Source organism: Anoplolepis gracilipes, chromosome 10 (assembly GCF_047496725.1).
Source record: "Anoplolepis gracilipes chromosome 10, ASM4749672v1, whole genome shotgun sequence".
NCBI classification, from domain to species: Eukaryota; Metazoa; Arthropoda; class Insecta; order Hymenoptera; family Formicidae; genus Anoplolepis; species Anoplolepis gracilipes.
In genome coordinates, this window is record NC_132979.1 from 2,965,980 (window position 1) to 2,984,970 (window position 18,991).

Here is an 18,991-nt window from a genome sequence, read left to right on the forward strand (position 1 = left end):
GATCTTGCACCTCGATCGCTTTTTTAGTTTGCGTGAAGATAAATACGAGAATTATTTATTTAAACTTTAATCTCGAAGAAAATTAAAAGCTGACATCTAGAGCCTTGTGTTCCACAGAGTTGATCGAAACTTTTAGAATATTTATATAGATATAAAACATACCATATACCCGCGAATAAAAAGAATATCACGTCAAAAGAAATGCTGGAGGGTGAACTTTTGACGCTGTCACGCCTCCTAATCAGATTTTTCGTTCGCGCAAAACTTCGTTATCGACCTGAGAGAGACTTCTCCCGGGGAGAGAACGTTCACCGACTCGGGAAGGGGATGCACGTACGCGTTCGCGTCGTGGGAACGCAATTTTGACGACTCCGCCAGTCGATTGGGGCAGGTCACGACCTCTCGGAAATTATTCCCGGCAACCTCTCGCGAAACGGTAGCCCCTCAGGGAGATCAGTTAACAACGGTCTTTACGACTCACTTTACAAGACATCGAGCACCCCTCCCTCGTCGATGTTGTAAAAGACACATCGATGCTCGGTCGTATGTTACGCGGACGGCCGGCTAAAGTTTCGCCGGTTAGGTTTTGTCAGGAAATGTAGTAGTCACGTCGAATAAATTTGGTTTTACGTTTCGTCAGAGTACCGTAAACCGTATCTGTCCTGTCTGTCTGTCTGTCTGTCTACCTGTCGCGGTTAATCGCGTATTCATGGCGCTCTTGCATGTCGCGGCAAGATATACAAATTATTTAATCCGGCCGACAATATTGATGCCTCTCTACGTCGTTCGATAAAATTTTTTTTTCTGCAGACTGTATCGCATAATTATTAGATAACTCGAGAAAAATTTTAAATTGAATTGAAATGATATTAATAAATAAGTAATGTGTACATCTGTTATGTGTACAAAAAAATTTATAATGCACTCTCTCGCGCATAATAAATGGTCACTTGGCGAATGAAACGAGATATAAAGTTGTGAAGACTAGATATAGAAACTTGGCAACGTTGATAGAGCTTTTTGGCATAAGTCCTTGGTAAAGGATTTATAGTGATTGCACAGGAATCTCTTGAAAACATTTCGGGTGTAAAGATGTCAGAGATATATTCTCGTTTGAATATGTCTCTAAGTCGGTATTCACGTGAGATTAAAAAATAAAGTAGAAAAACTGTATTTTTTTTAGAAATTAATAAAAATTAACACACAGAAGAAAAGAATATTCTTACTTTGACAATATCTTTAGTTCCAAAATGTAAATCTTGAAGTGAGATTATATTGCCTTAAACAAAGAAAATTTGCTTGGATGAAGACATTTTATATAGTTCAACCAAGAAGAATATATTCTTGTTATTTAAAAATAATTTTCCTGAATGGGAGAGGAAAAATGTTGGATAGAAAATAACACATGTTCAAATCGAAGATTAGAATTTTTTTATAGTTGAAATAATTATTTTATTCTTGAAATGACAATTGTAGCATTGAAATAAGATTATAATATTGTTGAAATTTAAGATTTTTAAATTCTTCCAAGAAGATTATAAATTGTTGCGTATATATGAAACAATGAAAGCGTTCAATAAGTATATAAGTATATATTATGTAATAATGCAGAATAATAATAAATAATATTATTTTAATGAACATATAGTTAAATTTGCTCATTAGTTGGCCTATTAGTTTTTTAATTATTGTTAAGTATATAAGTTTTGATTTGACGCTTACTTTATTTTTATGCATACTCGACTAAAATATATATTTCTATCGTTGAATGTATCGCGTGGAACAATAGATCATTCATTATTATCCCCAACTAATACTTTATCCTATTAGTATTAGGTTTAGCTATGTATGTAGAGAATACCGTTTTACCCTGTGCCATCGAGCAGATATTGTGTTTCGCGTATTTACACTATTGTAATTAATACCGGTATTACCCCGCCCTCCTCTTCCCCAATACACACGCATACATTGATCGTTCTGTGAATATCTAATTAGATGAATTAATTAGCTTTCTGCGCCGCATTTTCATACAACAGGACTATACCGATACTTTGTGTTTGCGAGAGCGGATGCACATAATGTTTATTTGGTTTTTTGCAGAAAAACTTCTCGAACAACGACATGAATTTTTTTGCAACAATGCCAGGCGCATAAGATTTATTTGCCTCTCGAAATAAAAGTATCACGCTTCCCTCCGCGGGTGCAGAAAAACTTGGAGCCTCTGTTCCATAAATCGACTTCCGCGATCTGTTCGTCGACGCGTATTAAATCGCCGATCGGTCAGTATCGGGATCACAATTCAGCGGATGTATCGTAATATACTCTGCAATATCCTTGCACAGTATTAATATGTGTTAGAAATAAAAACCGATGGAAAATATATAAAATAAGTATCTCTTTCAACGATGGAATTTTTCCGCAGTACATCCTTCCATCACGATAATAATCTCCATTATTATGGATTACAAGCACGACATAGATTAGGTCTCTCAAATTGCACGACGAGCGGATCAGAAAGTCGCGCGATATTATCCGGCAGTTAATTTAATTTGCTTCTCGCTGTTTCAGACAATGTCAAAGAGATCGACCGAGCTGTCCAGGTGGCTGCTGTTGACGGGGCTTTTGTGCTGTTCGTCCTGTCAAAGCGTACCGTCCACCTTCGAGAATAAAACCGGTGAGTATTTCGATCCCTCCTCGCGATTGCCCTTCTGGTTTATACATGACGTTACTAATACCACGTGTCTCGCGAAGTATCTGTCACCGAGTGGATTACGGTTTCGGGGAAACGACAAATCCGCGTGTATCTAACGTCGATAGCGCTCCTACCCGGCATTATTTTTGTAAAGCCTCGTGAAAGATTTATTCGTGCGAATTCCGTCCTCGCAATCAAAGATTTATCATTCCGTCTCAAGTAGATAGAATAGAAATAGGAGCCTTGAGGAGACGCAAATCGTCTTACTTTAATATGCCGTTCCGATGAAACGAATTAAATTTCTTCAAGCGCGATGAAAAATATCGGAAAACAGACTTATACAACGTCTAAAGTGCAATGATCCAAATAATCATTACATTAATTACAAATGACAGTAACGTTAATAATTTACAATCATCAGGTTTTTGCATACCTCAAGGTGTATATAGAAATTGTTTTGATAGTATATTATTTGCGATTTTTTACATTATTAATTATTTACGTTTATCATCATTGCATTTTCCTCTGTTCGCTTCGCTGTTATTATTATGTTGCACGACGAGCTTTATTCGTTGGCTCGCATTTGGAATGCACCATGACTAGCTCTGCGGGTACTTCGATCGTCGTATTGCGGGTACGAAAGCTGCGGGAAAAAGGATTCTCGAGCTGGCACACGAAGAGCGCGACTTTGCGTCGCGACAGCGCGACGTCGCTATTGCATCCAACGTTGCGTTGGAAATCCGATTTCCTACTTTTTGGATCGGAAATTGGATCTTGGTGGCAGCGACCCACCACCGAGGTCGCGACTCGGCGAGCAGTTAATTGGTGATACAAGTGTTTAGCTCAGTTGGAACTTTACCAGCACACTTGGAGCTCTTTTCTCGAAAAATAATATATCGATAGATAGATATAGGAGAGAAATATCTTTGTTCATCTTCGAGAAGAATCTTTTGATTCTAATAAAAACTTTTATTTTCCTTCGAGTATCTTGTGTCTGCGCGAGAGTGTGACCACTCCCGTTCGATCCTTATCCATTCTTGACGCATTGCGGTAAAATAAAGAAACGAGAAACGGGATGAATCGACGAATATGAGAGGAAAATGTCATTATATTTTGTGACGAAATTCTGTTTTATAAATTTCATTATGTATTATTATTCGTTGATTTATCATCAGCATGAGAAATATGAGTGATTAACGAAATGTGAGGCATTAAAAATTCAGCGTATTCTTTCTCACTCTCGTTTCCTAATAAATTGTCAAACATTATTAACAATCTTAATAATAAATATTAGCGGCGTGTCATACGTGTACATTGCGTATACGTGTGCGTCACCGTACGAAGTATCAGTGAGGCGGGTCAGTAGGTCATTCTACTCGGTGCTAAAAGACACTCACGCGTCGACGATACGCATGCATGCACGCGTATGTTTTGAATTAATTCATGTGTTCGCGCGATGCGTTTAAATCGATGCTTGAGTAGTTTTCGTTCAACGTGTCGTCAATATGTGATGCTTGTATATAAAAAGCAGAAAGACATGTAAGGCAAAATAAGATTCATAGTTTTTGATCGAATTTTCAAACATGATTATTTACACATAATTTAATAAATCCAGAATTATAATAAAAGTTGCTGGAAATATATATCGATAAAATTCTCTTGATAAGAAAATATATATGTGTGATATTAATATTTTTAATAAAAAAATTCACAAAAACTGTTTTAATATATTTCAAAGATGAGTTATTCTATAACTTTCAATTTAGTAAAAGAGATTAATCTTTAGTAATTAATTAAATAAATTATGAAAGTGCATGACTCTCGCAGGATTTTTGCAAACTTTTTCAAGAGGCACGAAGCTTTAGATTTATATCTTTCTTATATTCTTTTTATTTCACAGATCTTAAAACTAAGATAAAAATTAATAGTTTTCGATCGAATTTTCAAACATGATTATTTACACATAATTTAATAAATCCAGAATTATAATAAAAGTTGCTGGAAATATATATCGATAAAATTCTCTTGATAAGAAAATATATATGTGTGATATTAATATTTTTAATAAAAAAATTCACAAAAACTGTTTTAATATATTTCAAAGATGAGTTATTCTATAACTTTTAATTTAGTAAAAGAGATTAATCTTTAGTAATTAATTAAATAAATTATGAAAGTGCATGACTCTCTCAGGATTTTTGCAAACTTTTTCAAGAGGCACGAAGCTTTAGATTTATATCTTTCTTATATTCTTTTTATTTCACAGATCTTAAAACTAAGATAAAAATTAATAGTTTTCGATCGAATTTTCAAACATGATTATTTACACATAATTTAATAAATCCAGAATTATAATAAAAGTTGCTGGAAATATATATCGATAAAATTCTCTTGATAAGAAAATATATATGTGTGATATTTATATTTTTAATAAAAAAATTCACAAAAACTGTTTTAATATATTTCAAAGATGAGTTATTCTATAACTTTTAATTTAGTAAAAGAGATTAATCTTTAGTAATTAATTAAATAAATTATGAAAGTGCATGACTCTCTCAGGATTTTTGCAAACTTTTTCAAGAGGCACGAAGCTTTAGATTTATATCTTTCTTATATTCTTTTTATTTCACAGATCTTAAAACTAAGATAAAAATTAATAGTTTTCGATCGAATTTTCAAACATGATTATTTACACATAATTTAATAAATCCAGAATTATAATAAAAGTTGCTGGAAATATATATCGATAAAATTCTCTTGATAAGAAAATATATATGTGTGATATTAATATTTTTAATAAAAAAATTCACAAAAACTGTTTTAATATATTTCAAAGATGAGTTATTCTATAACTTTCAATTTAGTAAAAGAGATTAATCTTTAGTAATTAATTAAATAAATTATGAAAGTGCATGACTCTCGCAGGATTTTTGCAAACTTTTTCAAGAGGCACGAAGCTTTAGATTTATATCTTTCTTATATTCTTTTTATTTCACAGATCTTAAAACTAAGATAAAAATTAATAGTTTTCGATCGAATTTTCAAACATGATTATTTACACATAATTTAATAAATCCAGAATTATAATAAAAGTTGCTGGAAATATATATCGATAAAATTCTCTTGATAAGAAAATATATATGTGTGATATTAATATTTTTAATAAAAAAATTCACAAAAACTGTTTTAATATATTTCAAAGATGAGTTATTCTATAACTTTCAATTTAGTAAAAGAGATTAATCTTTAGTAATTAATTAAATAAATTATGAAAGTGCATGACTCTCTCAGGATTTTTGCAAACTTTTTCAAGAGGCACGAAGCTTTAAATTTATATCTTTCTTATATTCTTTTTATTTCAGATCTTAAAATCTCGACGTTTTAACCTGGAAACTTTCTCAAGGATATGGCAAGCGAAACGTAATCAAATTACCCGAGAAGAATATCGCGAGGTCGGCAGAAAACGCGCGATGTTGTCCACAATTGTGATCGCTAAAAGTTCTCTCGTGCGAGACACGCTACTGTTGTGCCCCGTAAATAACGTAAATTACAATTTTTAATTCGCACCAACGTCGGGATAACGCGTCTGCTAGCGAATTCCTCGCCCCGTCGTCCTTCGTCGCGCGTTGTTCTACTTTCAAACGACGACGACGACGACGACGACGACGATGCCTGACACAAAAGTACGGGAAAATAAGCGCGTCGCGCTTTTATCGCGCGCTGCTCACAATGGCCAACTTTGCATTTAACGTTCTTCTCCTCCCAAACAACCTTTGCACTTCTCCGTCGAATACGGCTGTTGTGTGACTGAGAGCAGCCTCGTGTACGACCCGACATCCTCTCGGCTCCCGGTCTCCGGTTTATATCTCGTCGCGCGAGAAAAATCCCCCAAAAAGAGCGATGATTAATTCCTTGACCGCATTTTGTTTTTTTTTCGCGACACAAACAAACAAACAACGGCGATTGTTGCTAGGAAATATATGCAAAAAATTTGTTTTCGGATTTCCGACAAATCAGATGTAAAATATGAAAGCAGACCGAGAGGAAGCTTGGACGAATAGAATTGATAATAAAATGGAAAATTGTGCAAACGTTACTCTGATTACCATTCGAAAATTGAAATAAATCATTGCACGATAATCAACATGACTGCACGGTTTAGCTTTTATAAAAAGCGTAAGAGAGAGAGAGAGAGAATGTGCGTGTGTTTCATCTATATAAATACTTGATTAAAATCGTTTATTTTCCATTTTCTGGCGAAAAACATCGTAATTTTTGTTAAAAGCTTCGATGACACCGCAATCGAAAAGTCCGATATGATACCTGGTATGATATCGTGTCAAACGTAAATTTACATTGCCGGTAAAAGGGAGGTAGCGTGTAAAGAGAGGGGAAGGGGAATTAAAAGGGAGAAGATATGGCCGTGCGTTTTATACGCTCGATTTCATTCGGCATTGTACCACTTCTCAGCTATAAAAGCGGCACGGGAACGCGGGAATATATGTCGCATAAACGTAATGCGTACAAACGAGCGGGAAAATAATCGTACGAACGGCCACGGCATAAATGCACGCACACATACATTGGCAAAGATGTAATAACGCTTTCGGTGGCTTTATGCATTTGCATTGCAGCTATGTTATGCTTCTCACGTTTTGTTCCGAGAGATTCTACCGTTTCATGTTGCTGTATTGTTCTTAAAACTTGCGAGATTATATATGATTATAGAGACAGAAAGAGGGAGAGAGAGAGAGAGAGAGAGAGAGAGAGAGAGAGAGAGAGAGAGAGAGAGAGAGAGAAGATAGAGATTTTTAAAAATAAAATATAAATATAAATACATCTATAATTCCAATTCTGATTAATTTGACATAAAACGAGTTTTTAATAAATGTTAACACTTAACGATTTAAATATTCATAACTGTAATATCGAGCTTTTGTTATTATTTATAATGTGTCGGATTTTTAGGAAGTTTGAAATTTCCCGCAAATCGCTTCATGTAATGAATATGATATTAATATCGATACCACGTGTCATGTGAAATTTCAAACTTTACCTCCTCGATTTACGATGATGTATTCGCGTTACATCACCTCGTACGAAAACCGGGATGACCATTTGCATAATAGAAAGAAACGGAGCAGTCGTAACAATCGCCGCATTTTATCTCGCCCCGGCTCGCTCGCATTCACGTCCATCTGAATCGAGAAACTGAGAGAATACGTGTTCCTTCAACCTCGCGCCCATGTCACTTTATTTTCAAACAATGATACACGCTCGGTGTAGAAAAGAAAGTACGAAAAAAACAACGCTTTTATCGTCGCTGAATTTTTCTTTCCGTGTATGTCTGTATATTGTTTGGTAGTTTTTCGTTTAAAAAGCGAGCCGTTTGAGGAGGCACAGTTATATACGTCGTCGAGTGCCTTTTGCATGCGCCCTTCATCCTTTTCGCCACGAATTGTTGCCGGAAATTTGAGGGGCGCGTGACAATGCGTGCTCTCACGATGATTAAAGGGATCCGAGGTTCTCTCTTGATGGAGGACTCTCGCGCGCGCGCGAATATCGCTCAATAACGGGCGGAAACGGGGACAACTGTATTCGGCGAAAATATATGGACGCGAGATAAATATTCATTCCTATGATTCACGGCGCGTCGGGAGACGCGTGTGTTTTTGGCGGGCAATAATGTTTTGCGCGACGATAAATCCGGGAAGAGAACTTGCCGCGAGTCCATTACTGTCGCCACGAGGCTCTTAACCTTAATGAATCTTTGCTCGGTTGTCAACCTAGCGACGCATTTCTCTCGAAAATGGCTTGTGCCACGCTACGTTTAGACTACGGTTAAAATGACGTTTTTTTTTTTTTTTTTTTTTTTTTTTTTTCAATCTGACGTCAGATTCGCGCGAGATATCTCTGAAGCTTTGCAAAAATTGCCGAGGGGCAGTTACGAGTTTTGCATGAATTTCAAATATACTGTAAAGTGTGTTTGTTCACACTTTACATAGTTATTCCATGGATATTTCGAGTACTTCGAACGCTATCGCGATACCTAGATATTTTTCAATATTCCTGAATATTATTGTCAGTCCTTGCTGTAAGCGTTTGAAACTTTAAGCGAGAACATGTCGATATAAATTACATTTTCTCTTTTGAAAAGAAAGGGAAATTTAATATAAAAGATATTGGGAGCAGAGAAAGAGAAGAGACAAACATTCGCATACATATACAGCATTCTACAGTTTAAATGAAATTCGCAGAGAGTGAGAATTTGAGTCCGAGAGGATGTGCATTCGGGTTTTTCGCTCTCGCGCTCTTTTATGTGCGCAGGTTCGAACGAAATCCTTTTCTAGCGCATAATATTCCGCGAGAAATTACTTAGGCGTCATCCTGTCCTCCGGCTTGAAATATGCTTGCGCAAAACTGCGGAGGTCGCGCGCGGATCCGACCGTCGTATTTTGCGTGCAGGCTGGCATAATAAACGCTACGAAGAGAGACGAAGGACGTTGCGCACGAGCCAGAAGAAGAGCTCCTAGCCATCCCGTGTATACTCGCGAGACATGACACGTGTATTTATGCGATGTGACTCGGAAAGAGAGAAAGAGAGAAAGAGAAAAGAAATACCGGCGCCTGCCGGCTGTCGTGGAATATACACCGGCACAGTCCAGCATCTCGCATTTCCGTCCCGACGACGTGACTCGTTCATTTGTATACCGTAATAAGGCAACGCGGAAAAATGACGTGCGACGAGCGTTAACGTGTTGCGGCTAATGATCGTTGATCGTGTTGCATTTTTTTTTTTTTTTTTTTTTTTCTTCTTTTTGCTTCGTCTCTTTTATGGTTTTTCGCGACCTTCTCGTTAACTTGTATGTATGACTGTTAATTTATTAAATATTCTCTTTTTATTTAAAAAGACATCTGTTGCCTTTTAAGCTCTATTTTGGTATTATTTTTTAATTGTTATTATTATTTTTTTATTATTTTTTATCGCTAAAGTCCGTTATAGTTTGTAGCCGTGCAAATAAGATTGAAATTTTGAGTTCAGCCTTTCATCTAAAAACTCGTGAGTTATATATAGGGGTGTTATTAATTTTATTGCGTAAATCAACTCTTTCTCGATTAACTTTTGACATCAACACCGTTCCCTATTGAAACCTGAAATGCCCGAAGATTTGTCTTCCCGTCTAAAAGTTCGTCGCGCGATAAACATCCGCCTCGACGGTGAGATTTCTCCCACAACACTCGAGATGTCAGTGGCACTTCCGTCAGATTCCGTGGAATACTGACTGCATCGCATTATGCATCGCGGCGCGTACAGCTAGTTAGGTTGTAGGCTAACACCTGCGGCTTTTAAATACCCGACGTCCATCCGGCGTTTACAGCTCGTACCCGTAGAGATAGAAACCGCCGATCGCCTCGATAATACCGGAGAGAAAACGCCAACCGGCCATTATCGGGACGTTTTCTCGTGAGATATTGGGCGTAAGTGGCGGCGATCCTGCCGCTCAATCTCGTTTCTCCACTGTCCACGTGGCACCGCGTCAAACTTTATACACACGCGAATAACGTGGTCCGTGACAGTGACGTCGTGGCCAATTACGGGACGACGTTGAGACCTCGACCGAGAATTAAATGTAAACCTCGTCGTTATTCCTTTATAGCTTTCAACCCACTCTCTTAAACACGCACGTGTTACCGCCTCCGCTCGGCAGACGCAATCGCGTGTCTTTGGAGATGACATTGTTGGAGAGCTTTGGAAAAATTGATTCGCGCTAGAAAGCGCGAGAGATCCTGCCGAGTCGAATTATCCCATCCTGCTGTATACTCACCGCGCTATTTCCCATGAATCGTGACGGAAAACAGCTGATCGTTGCCGTAGCTTGACGAGTCGGTCGTTAAAGATAGCAATCATGATAACCGATCGTTATACCTTACCTACCGATATATATATATATATATGTGTGTGTGTGTTCGCTTTAAACGCGGTGTCCGTCAACACTCGAATACGCGAGACGCCCCCGTATGACGTTTCCCTTCGACGTTGAAGAGGCGCCTCTTCTCGCGCCTCGGTTAAAGAGACTCTTTCTTTCGCGGCGGAATGACGGGCCGTCATCGTTTCTCGCGGTTCTTGGGTTCGTTAACGTTGCTGGGACTCCCAGATACGACGCGACGTGAATTGCAATTTTGTAACAGGATTCTTCGCGTGATGTACGGAAGGTGGACCACTTAACGTTATCTTCCTGGACGGCTACACGTTTATTCGCGTCGCGCAAATAAAAGATTGAAAAGAGTGTGATTAATAAACGTAAGATTTTTGCTGCATCAGGTGGAACATCCATTCGAGAGCGTTTAAACCTCTTTTCTTTCGTTCAGACGTGGTAATATTTTTTTTAGAATTCTTCATGCGCGCTAATAATGATCGCGTCCAATATTATAGCTTTATATGTTCATAAAGTTTATACTGAAGAGAGAAGTAATATTTGAAATATCTTTCTCAATATGTTTTGACGTGACACACATACACATCACGTTGATCTAATCTTTGACTGTTTAATGCTGAACGTTTTTACGAAATGAATAATTTTAGATGGCATATTTTAGATATATTTAAAGTCGTCGCGCATCTTCGATTTTTTTTTTATTGTCAGTTCTCTCGCGATATTGCCACACGAGATGAAAAACTATATACGAGATCGTCGATATGTCAAATGAATCACCATATAATACGGCATCGTCTAGCCTGACGATGATGTTAAACGAAAGTGCAGACGCGTAGACGTGGATATATGCGCGTATATTCTAGAAACACGTAAATTTATACGACACTGCTATTCGAGCGAATTTATCGATTCTCATTGAGCAGACCAATGTCTCTCTCTCTCTCTCTTTCTCTCTATCACTCTCTTTCTCTTTTTCTCGTATGTGCACTTAACATCTTATAAATTTATACAGCCTAGAGGATCGTGACGTTAGCGATGCCGGTAGGATAAATTAATCGAGCGAGAGCGCGCGAGAGAGGGCTATAATAAAATTAAGAATAATTAATCACGACGACGGGGCTCATTACTCAAGTATCAAGTTCTCGTTTATGCGCACCGGTCCAAGTATAATTGGCCACTCTCTCTATACCGTCGGTCCTTTTTCTCGCTATTCCCCTCGCGCTCATAAGACGAAGGTTGCCGCCGTTGACCCGCGATCAACCACGCCGGCTTTTTAATCGGTCACGACGACCCTTGGAAATTTCTGTTCGCAGGCGGCCAGAATGACAGCCGACCGCGGATATTCTCGCCCAGAATGGACTACGACGAGTGGACGCCGCTGGGACGCGGCGATCCTCTCAAGAACAACCCGACTTTCGATTACGTGCCGCCGGTTCTCGACAGGGTGCAATACTGGCTGGACTCGCATCAGCAGCACACAACTGAACCGTCATCTAAGCGCGACATCCTCGTGCTAGGTGTGACCGCCAAGAAGACCAGTCCGAAGATACCCGAGCAGTTTCTCAAGTTTGTGGACGCACCCAAGTTTACGCGAACTAGTGGCCAAGATACGACCATGTACAGGAACGACTTCCCCGGCAGCGCGGGTGCCGAACCGCCCAAGGTCGTACGCACCACTAGCTTCCGAAACGGACTGGTCGATTATAGAAATCAAAATCGGTTGCAGTCGCTGCCGGCTAATTACTATCCCAGCTCGTATTACAGTCAAAAGATCAAGCCGTACACCATGATGATGCCGCCGCCCATGATACAGAAAATCGAGACGTCCACTGGTTTCAACGTTGGCGCATCCAGGGATAAGGTAATAGGCTTCCCGGATGCGCCCCAGCCGTTTAACACGCAGACGGAGGAGGGGCCCATTCTCCAGGACGCGCAGTATTACGGATCACTTTCGAAGGATTACGGACACTATTCCCCTGCACCTTCGTCACGACCATATTCCACGTCCAAGGCGCCAACAAGCAAGGTTGAGACTATCAAGAGCGTGTATATACCGTCCGCGTCGCAGAGCACGAAATCGAGATACGAGGCGACTACCGCGCCGTCCGTGTCCTTTGAAAAATCGAATCTAATCTATCAATCAACGCAAACTCTGTCTGGCGGACTGTCTGGATGGCCCAGCAACAACGAGCCCACATCATCCTCCACTTCGGACGTTAATCAGGCCACGTGGCAGACCACGGATTATTCGAAAGATCATTACGAGATTGATCATCAAGCCGCAGCCTCGTCCAATCACGAGGTCATCGTCGGCCAAAACGCGAATATTATTGTAGATGGTAATAATGATGAAAATGAGGAAGTGGTCGTAGGTCAAAAAGAAATCAGCACCGAGGTGACATTCTCGTCGACGTCAGAGAGTGTCCCGCAAACTTTTACCGTCTCCACTACGACTGTAGATTCTACCGAGCGGGAAGAAGAAGCTGTGACTGACGCGCAATCCTCGCCAAAGATGCACATTGTTGTCGCTAACTCGCCATCTAGCATCGTGGATCTGGAGACGCACAAAGCGAAGAAAGGTCCGGTTGCTGTAGTGATACCGACAAACTACATCGAGAAAAACTCCTCTTCGGAATCAGCTACGACTCTCCATGCTTGGGAGAATCCCGCCACTTCCGAGATGACGAAGACGACTTATCAAACGTCAAAGTCTCAAGCGCAGCCAATGAGGAGCGCGGTAACGAGTTTACCGATTTTAACGGAAGACCATCCGTCCGCTTCCTCCGTGCCGAACAGAATGATACCGCCCTCGCAGTTTGCACCACATCAACTTCCGCATTCATCTTCCGTTCCGGTAATCCCTCCAAGACACATAGGTAATTCTCCGCATATGTTCGTCCCACCGCAGGCGGCCTCCCAATCGATGTTGCGTCCTCAAACCAGACCGAATCACGCCATGATGCACTTTATCGGCAGCATGCGTCCTGGCTTTCGGCCATCCTCGCCGTTATCAATGTCCCACATGTCACCGCCCATGGCGCACATGCACGCGTTACCTGTCAAGGACATGATGGTGCCATCACTGAGTACGGAACACGCCTATCAACAACCTCCGCAATCATTCCCCGTGACGTTCACCAGTCCATCGTCGTCGTCGACTTTTGATACGCAGACCACCAGATTCGACGAACGGCCGACGGTCGACTATCGGCCGTCACGATTACCCGCGACGATTGTCAACTCGATGACTACTTCGCCGTCGTTCACGCCGACAATTTCGTCAACCGCAGAATACACACCCACCATGGACCATCGGGAGAGCACGAGGCCTAATCAGTCCCCCCTGGTGAAAATTCTCGGTGCCGAAGAGACCACGAGGATGTCAACGACGCTCGCGCCATCGTCCATCATTCCGCCGCGAACTACAACGGTGCCGAGTCTGACTACCGATCCAATATTCTCGCACTACAAACAACCGGCTAAACCAATTCGCGGCCCGATGTACCTCATTATCCAAGGTCATTCCAAGGTAAAAACCTACAAGCCGACGATGAACAAGCACGGCGTGCCCGTCGAGAACAACGAGATTCTGGAGAGCGCGACCGAACGACAGCTGTCAAAGTTGGAACAGCTGATTCGCGAGAACACAAAGAATAGCGTTGTCGATCTGGCCGCCGAAAAGAAGAAGCTGGAGGAGGAGAAGGCGCGCGTCGAGGAAAAGCGCGTTTCAAAGCAAGACAGTCTCATGAGCCTAGTCGAGAGCGGGTTGAGCGGCTTCACCGTGTCACCCTCGTTGGAGGACGAACGCCATGTGTCCAATTCGGTTGCGAGCATCGAGATCAATTAAGGATCCATCGTTTGCGCGCAGTTCTCCCGTGAGGGGATACCAAGCTAATCAGCAAACAGATGCTGAGGTAGCTGAGGGCACTTTCTGCGTCCTCTCCTGCGGCGGAAGGGCAACCGCCGTTCTTTCAGTAGGGGCGAAAATTTTCAAAAGAGAAAAGTCTCTCTCTCTCTCGATTTATATTCGATTGTTGCTTGTACGCGCGAACCGTTGAATGATAAAATCGATGAAAGTCGATTGCGCGCGAGATATAGGGATCGAAGTTTCATGTGGCTGACCCTTCTAGCGGCGTCTCCCATTTCCAATGCGGGGGCTATGTATCCGGGAGATATGTGCAACTTCAATACGCCGGCAAACGAGATTTTACGTTGTTATTCATCTTGTTTATCGTTCCGTGATATTGAATGCCTCCATGTCTTTTTTTTTTTTTTTTTTTTTTTTTTTCCAAATACCGCTCTTGTGGACAACCTGGGCGAATTTACGTTACGTATTTATAGATTTATAGATATCGAATTATGATATGCGATGACAAGTGTACGATAAACGGATATGAATGTTTATCGCATTAATAATTTATTTAAATTATCGAAATATAATTCGATACTTTGGTCATACCCATTACTTTTATAATTATTATGATTGTTATATTAATGAATATTTTTCAGATAATTTATTATTTATTATTTATCGTTTAATATACGTAGGATAGGTATGCCATTAATTTATTTCATTTTGCGCATTAAATATGCATAAAGTTTCGCGACACAAGGTGTCCGCAACTACAATTCGATCAGCGTCGAGACTGTAATCGTGCAACAATCGACGCGAAAGATCCGAGGCAATTAACGACGCGATTAATAACATTTTATTTATTTATTTATTTATTTTTTGTCTCAATAGCTTATCACTGCGCATCCATCTTATATCGAGATTTTTTATGTAATTTTGAATTTTTTTGTCGCGCGAAGAACAATCATTTTCAAAATTGCGCTACTTTTGGCGCGCGGAGCTTGTTGCTACCTTGCATTTTTTCGTGGTCACGTGTGTGGAGAAATGAAGAATCGTTTTTTTTTTTTTTAATATTTTCACGTATCGCGCGTCAACGTGTTCGTTTACTCGAGATCGATGATTGTCATCTCGCGGTGATGACAAACGGATAACACCGCTGTCACCGGATAACAGAGGCTCAACCAGGCAGTTCTCTCCGTGTCCTGCCACACGCTTTCATCCACGATGAGAAAAGCACGCCAATTTCATATGTGCCAGTATACATAACGTTATGTATATATATAAGAGCATAATTATAAATATACACAGGGTATCTAATATAGACAACGTACAAACTGGTATTTCTTATTAAAATACAAGTATCTTTTTTCTTTGACGAAATTTCCGGAAATATTTTCGAGATATTTCATTTTTCAATGGAATACAATGTATTTTCTTTTTGCATAAAGTTTTATGCGTTTGATTCTTTGTGTATAAATTTTTATAATTTTGTTATAATTCAATTTAATATTTACATAAAATTATTAATATTTAAATATAATATTATATATAAATATTATATTATCATTTACTTTGTTTGTATCAGAGGAAAGCACACTTTGTTATCACAAAGAAATTATTTTATGTATGTGTCACTTGGAATAAAATTATCTTTTCAAGTATTTTATTACAAAAATAGTAGACTTAACTATAACTGTAAGAGTTACTGAAATTTTTGCATAAAGAATCATTTACGCGAGAAATAAAAAAACAGTAGATCCATTCTGTCGGCATATCAATTAAATGTGATGTTTTCTTGAAAAAATTCTGGAAATTTTGCCAAAGAAAAAAATGCTAATGTTTTGATAAGAAAAACGATATTGTCTGTATCCAATCTATATGGGGCACCCTGTATACGTATTATACAAGCGTCAGTGCCGGAATTAGCGATCGTTCGGCGATTCTGATCGCGCGTTCGACCTGTTTTTATCCTCGACGATAGTTACCGGGATCGCGAATGTGTGTGCACAGTGAGTGAGCACGAATTGAAAATCGCGTTTCACTCGCCGTTTTATGGCGCGCGCTTTCTTTCACAATCTAAATATTAAACGAACCCGTTTACGATTATCGCGGAACGATATTACCATGGCGGATTACTGCCTACCTAGGCTACTATCATTGAGGACGTAAAACCGCGTCTTTGGACCGGTCCGGGCAATCGTTTAATTGCGACGCAGACGCGAAGCTTACGATCGTGCTATATGCAATATAACAATATTATTTATCGTACGGTGTAGTTGAATAAAAGAAATACAGGATGTCGCAGAAGCAGCGGGTTTCTTTGCCGAATTTATTCTTTCATGCAATTCTCATTCTTTTCGATATGATTAATTTTTAATACTGTTTAAAATTGTATTTAGAATTCGCTTCGAGAAATTCGATAATATTGACATACACTTTGCTAAAAAGTTAATTCTGTAAAATCTTTGATTGACGTCTCTCGATATTTCAGCGTTTTATCTATCTCACGCAAGAGAAAGCTCTTGCAGCTCCTGAGATATCTTGTACACACGGTTGATCGATGTAATTTATAGAGATTTCGATGTTAAAGATAGGTTTCTCTTTTATCGTATTTATTGCGTTAGATGCGAAGATCGAAGGCGGAAAATCTCGGTAACCAATCCCAACATGCTATTTCAATCTCCGTTTGATACGTTGTCTATTTTAAGTTGGTATATTTATACCGAGACTTTCCGTCTTCAATTTTTTAATTTATTCCCTAATCTACGATTTATTAATTTATTGCAAACGTCATCGCCCTATAGAACTTATGTATTTATCGTAACGCCGATCGCCGGCAGCAAAATATATCCCGATTCTCGTCGTTCCATCGTCGTTCACTTCACACGGCCCAAATTTCTATTCACATCTCATTGTCAGACGAATCCCGCCCTCAGATATTGTTGCGAAGCGTAAAGGAACATCGAATTTCTCGCGTTGTATCGAGAATGACGATGGTTTTTCTCGAACCTTTTTTTTTTTTTTTTTTTTTTTATTTCGAAAAAAATCTTCGAGAACACCGGCGGCGGGACGCTCTGTAAAGCACCCTAGACGTCATATATCGTAAAATTTAACACTAACACTAGTCTTACACTCTATCAGTTACCAAACATATCGCGTACGTACTAACAGCTCTCACAACACTGTATCACGATGCCCTTATTCGTAGCGATCGTAATTAGGCGTAGTCAAGTTACGCGCACACACACAAACACACACGCAAATATATATATATATGTACTCACGCATACACACGATATAGAAGTATATACTTGACATATATATATACATATTACGCGCATACGTATTTATATATAAATAAATTATACGTACTTAACGATATTGCGTGAGCGCGCCATCGCTATCACCTTAATTACGCATTCGGCGTTACGTTTTGCACGCACATGCTGCGATGTGCGTTAAGTTTATGTACGGCATAAATTGTACCTGACGGTCTCACACATACACATACACACACGCGCGCGCGCGTGCGCGCACGCGCGTTCTGTTGATTCTTTCTGTTTTATTAATAAAGCATCTTATTATCAATCTCCCGATTAAAAGCTTCCTTCGAACTGCCGTATCCTTAATATTCTATCAAGCATGAAAGAGAACGATAATAATATTTTTGAAGAATTACAATATTTTTAATTATATTTAATATACAGTATGACTGCTTTAAAACTATTCGCATCTGTGTGTGTGTGTGTGTGTTTTTTTTTTATTTGACTTAATATGCGTGTGCGCACGTATTTACACACTGCATTGCATGCGTCAGTTGTAAATTATACTGAGAGTTTGGTGCTCCGCGATTCTAATGGGATGCGCAAATATCAAAGGATAGATCGACGCGTCCAGAATCGGCGATGATAGATGAAATTATACCGATAATATTGGAGCGAGCTTATGACAATGCAAGGGATGTTAAATAATAAATTTATAACCTTCTGTATAATTGGACGAGTGCATCTCAATTTCAGTATGACTTATCAAGGCTATCAAATTCGGCCATTAAAATCGAAAAAAGCAATGCAAGTTTCTTATGCATTCCTATGCGATCTCAGGTTGCATAGGCACTACGTGTCGCATCGCAAGTTTGTCATTGCGTTTTGATTCATTCGGTATGGATTGTACACATTGTACGCTAAACGCGCAATAATTATTAATATGATAATTATAAAATGAAAGAACATGGCATAATATCTCGATTTGCCTAAATGCAATAATTTTAGCTCGCGGAAAATATTATCGAGATTATGAGATATTGAAATTTAGATGTAAATTTAATTGCGCGCTATCGGCAATTAAACGAATTGTTTTTTTTTTTTACGTGACAAAACACACGATATGCTTGTACAACACTTGCTTCGCGCGTTTATTTCGATTATCCTTAATTAAAGCGGTCAAACTGGTACACGAGAATGACAAATTTCCTGTGCACAGACTGATTGCGTTTGCAGTTTCACTCGA

The 18,991-nt window shown here is 39.3% G+C and overlaps 1 protein-coding gene across 1 annotated transcript in view; it reads left to right on the top strand.

Moving 5' to 3' along the window:
- The window catches only part of LOC140670334 (uncharacterized), a 46,384-nt gene extending 28,314 nt beyond the window's left edge, over positions 1-18,070 (top strand). The window contains exons 3-4 of the mRNA XM_072900896.1: positions 2,569-2,674; positions 11,943-18,070. Coding sequence (XP_072756997.1) covers positions 2,572-2,674; positions 11,943-14,476 — 2,637 coding nt within the window. The 5' untranslated portion in view covers positions 2,569-2,571 and the 3' untranslated portion in view covers positions 14,477-18,070. The remainder of the gene's footprint in view (positions 1-2,568; positions 2,675-11,942) is intronic.
- Positions 18,071-18,991: the final 921 nt, after the last annotated feature.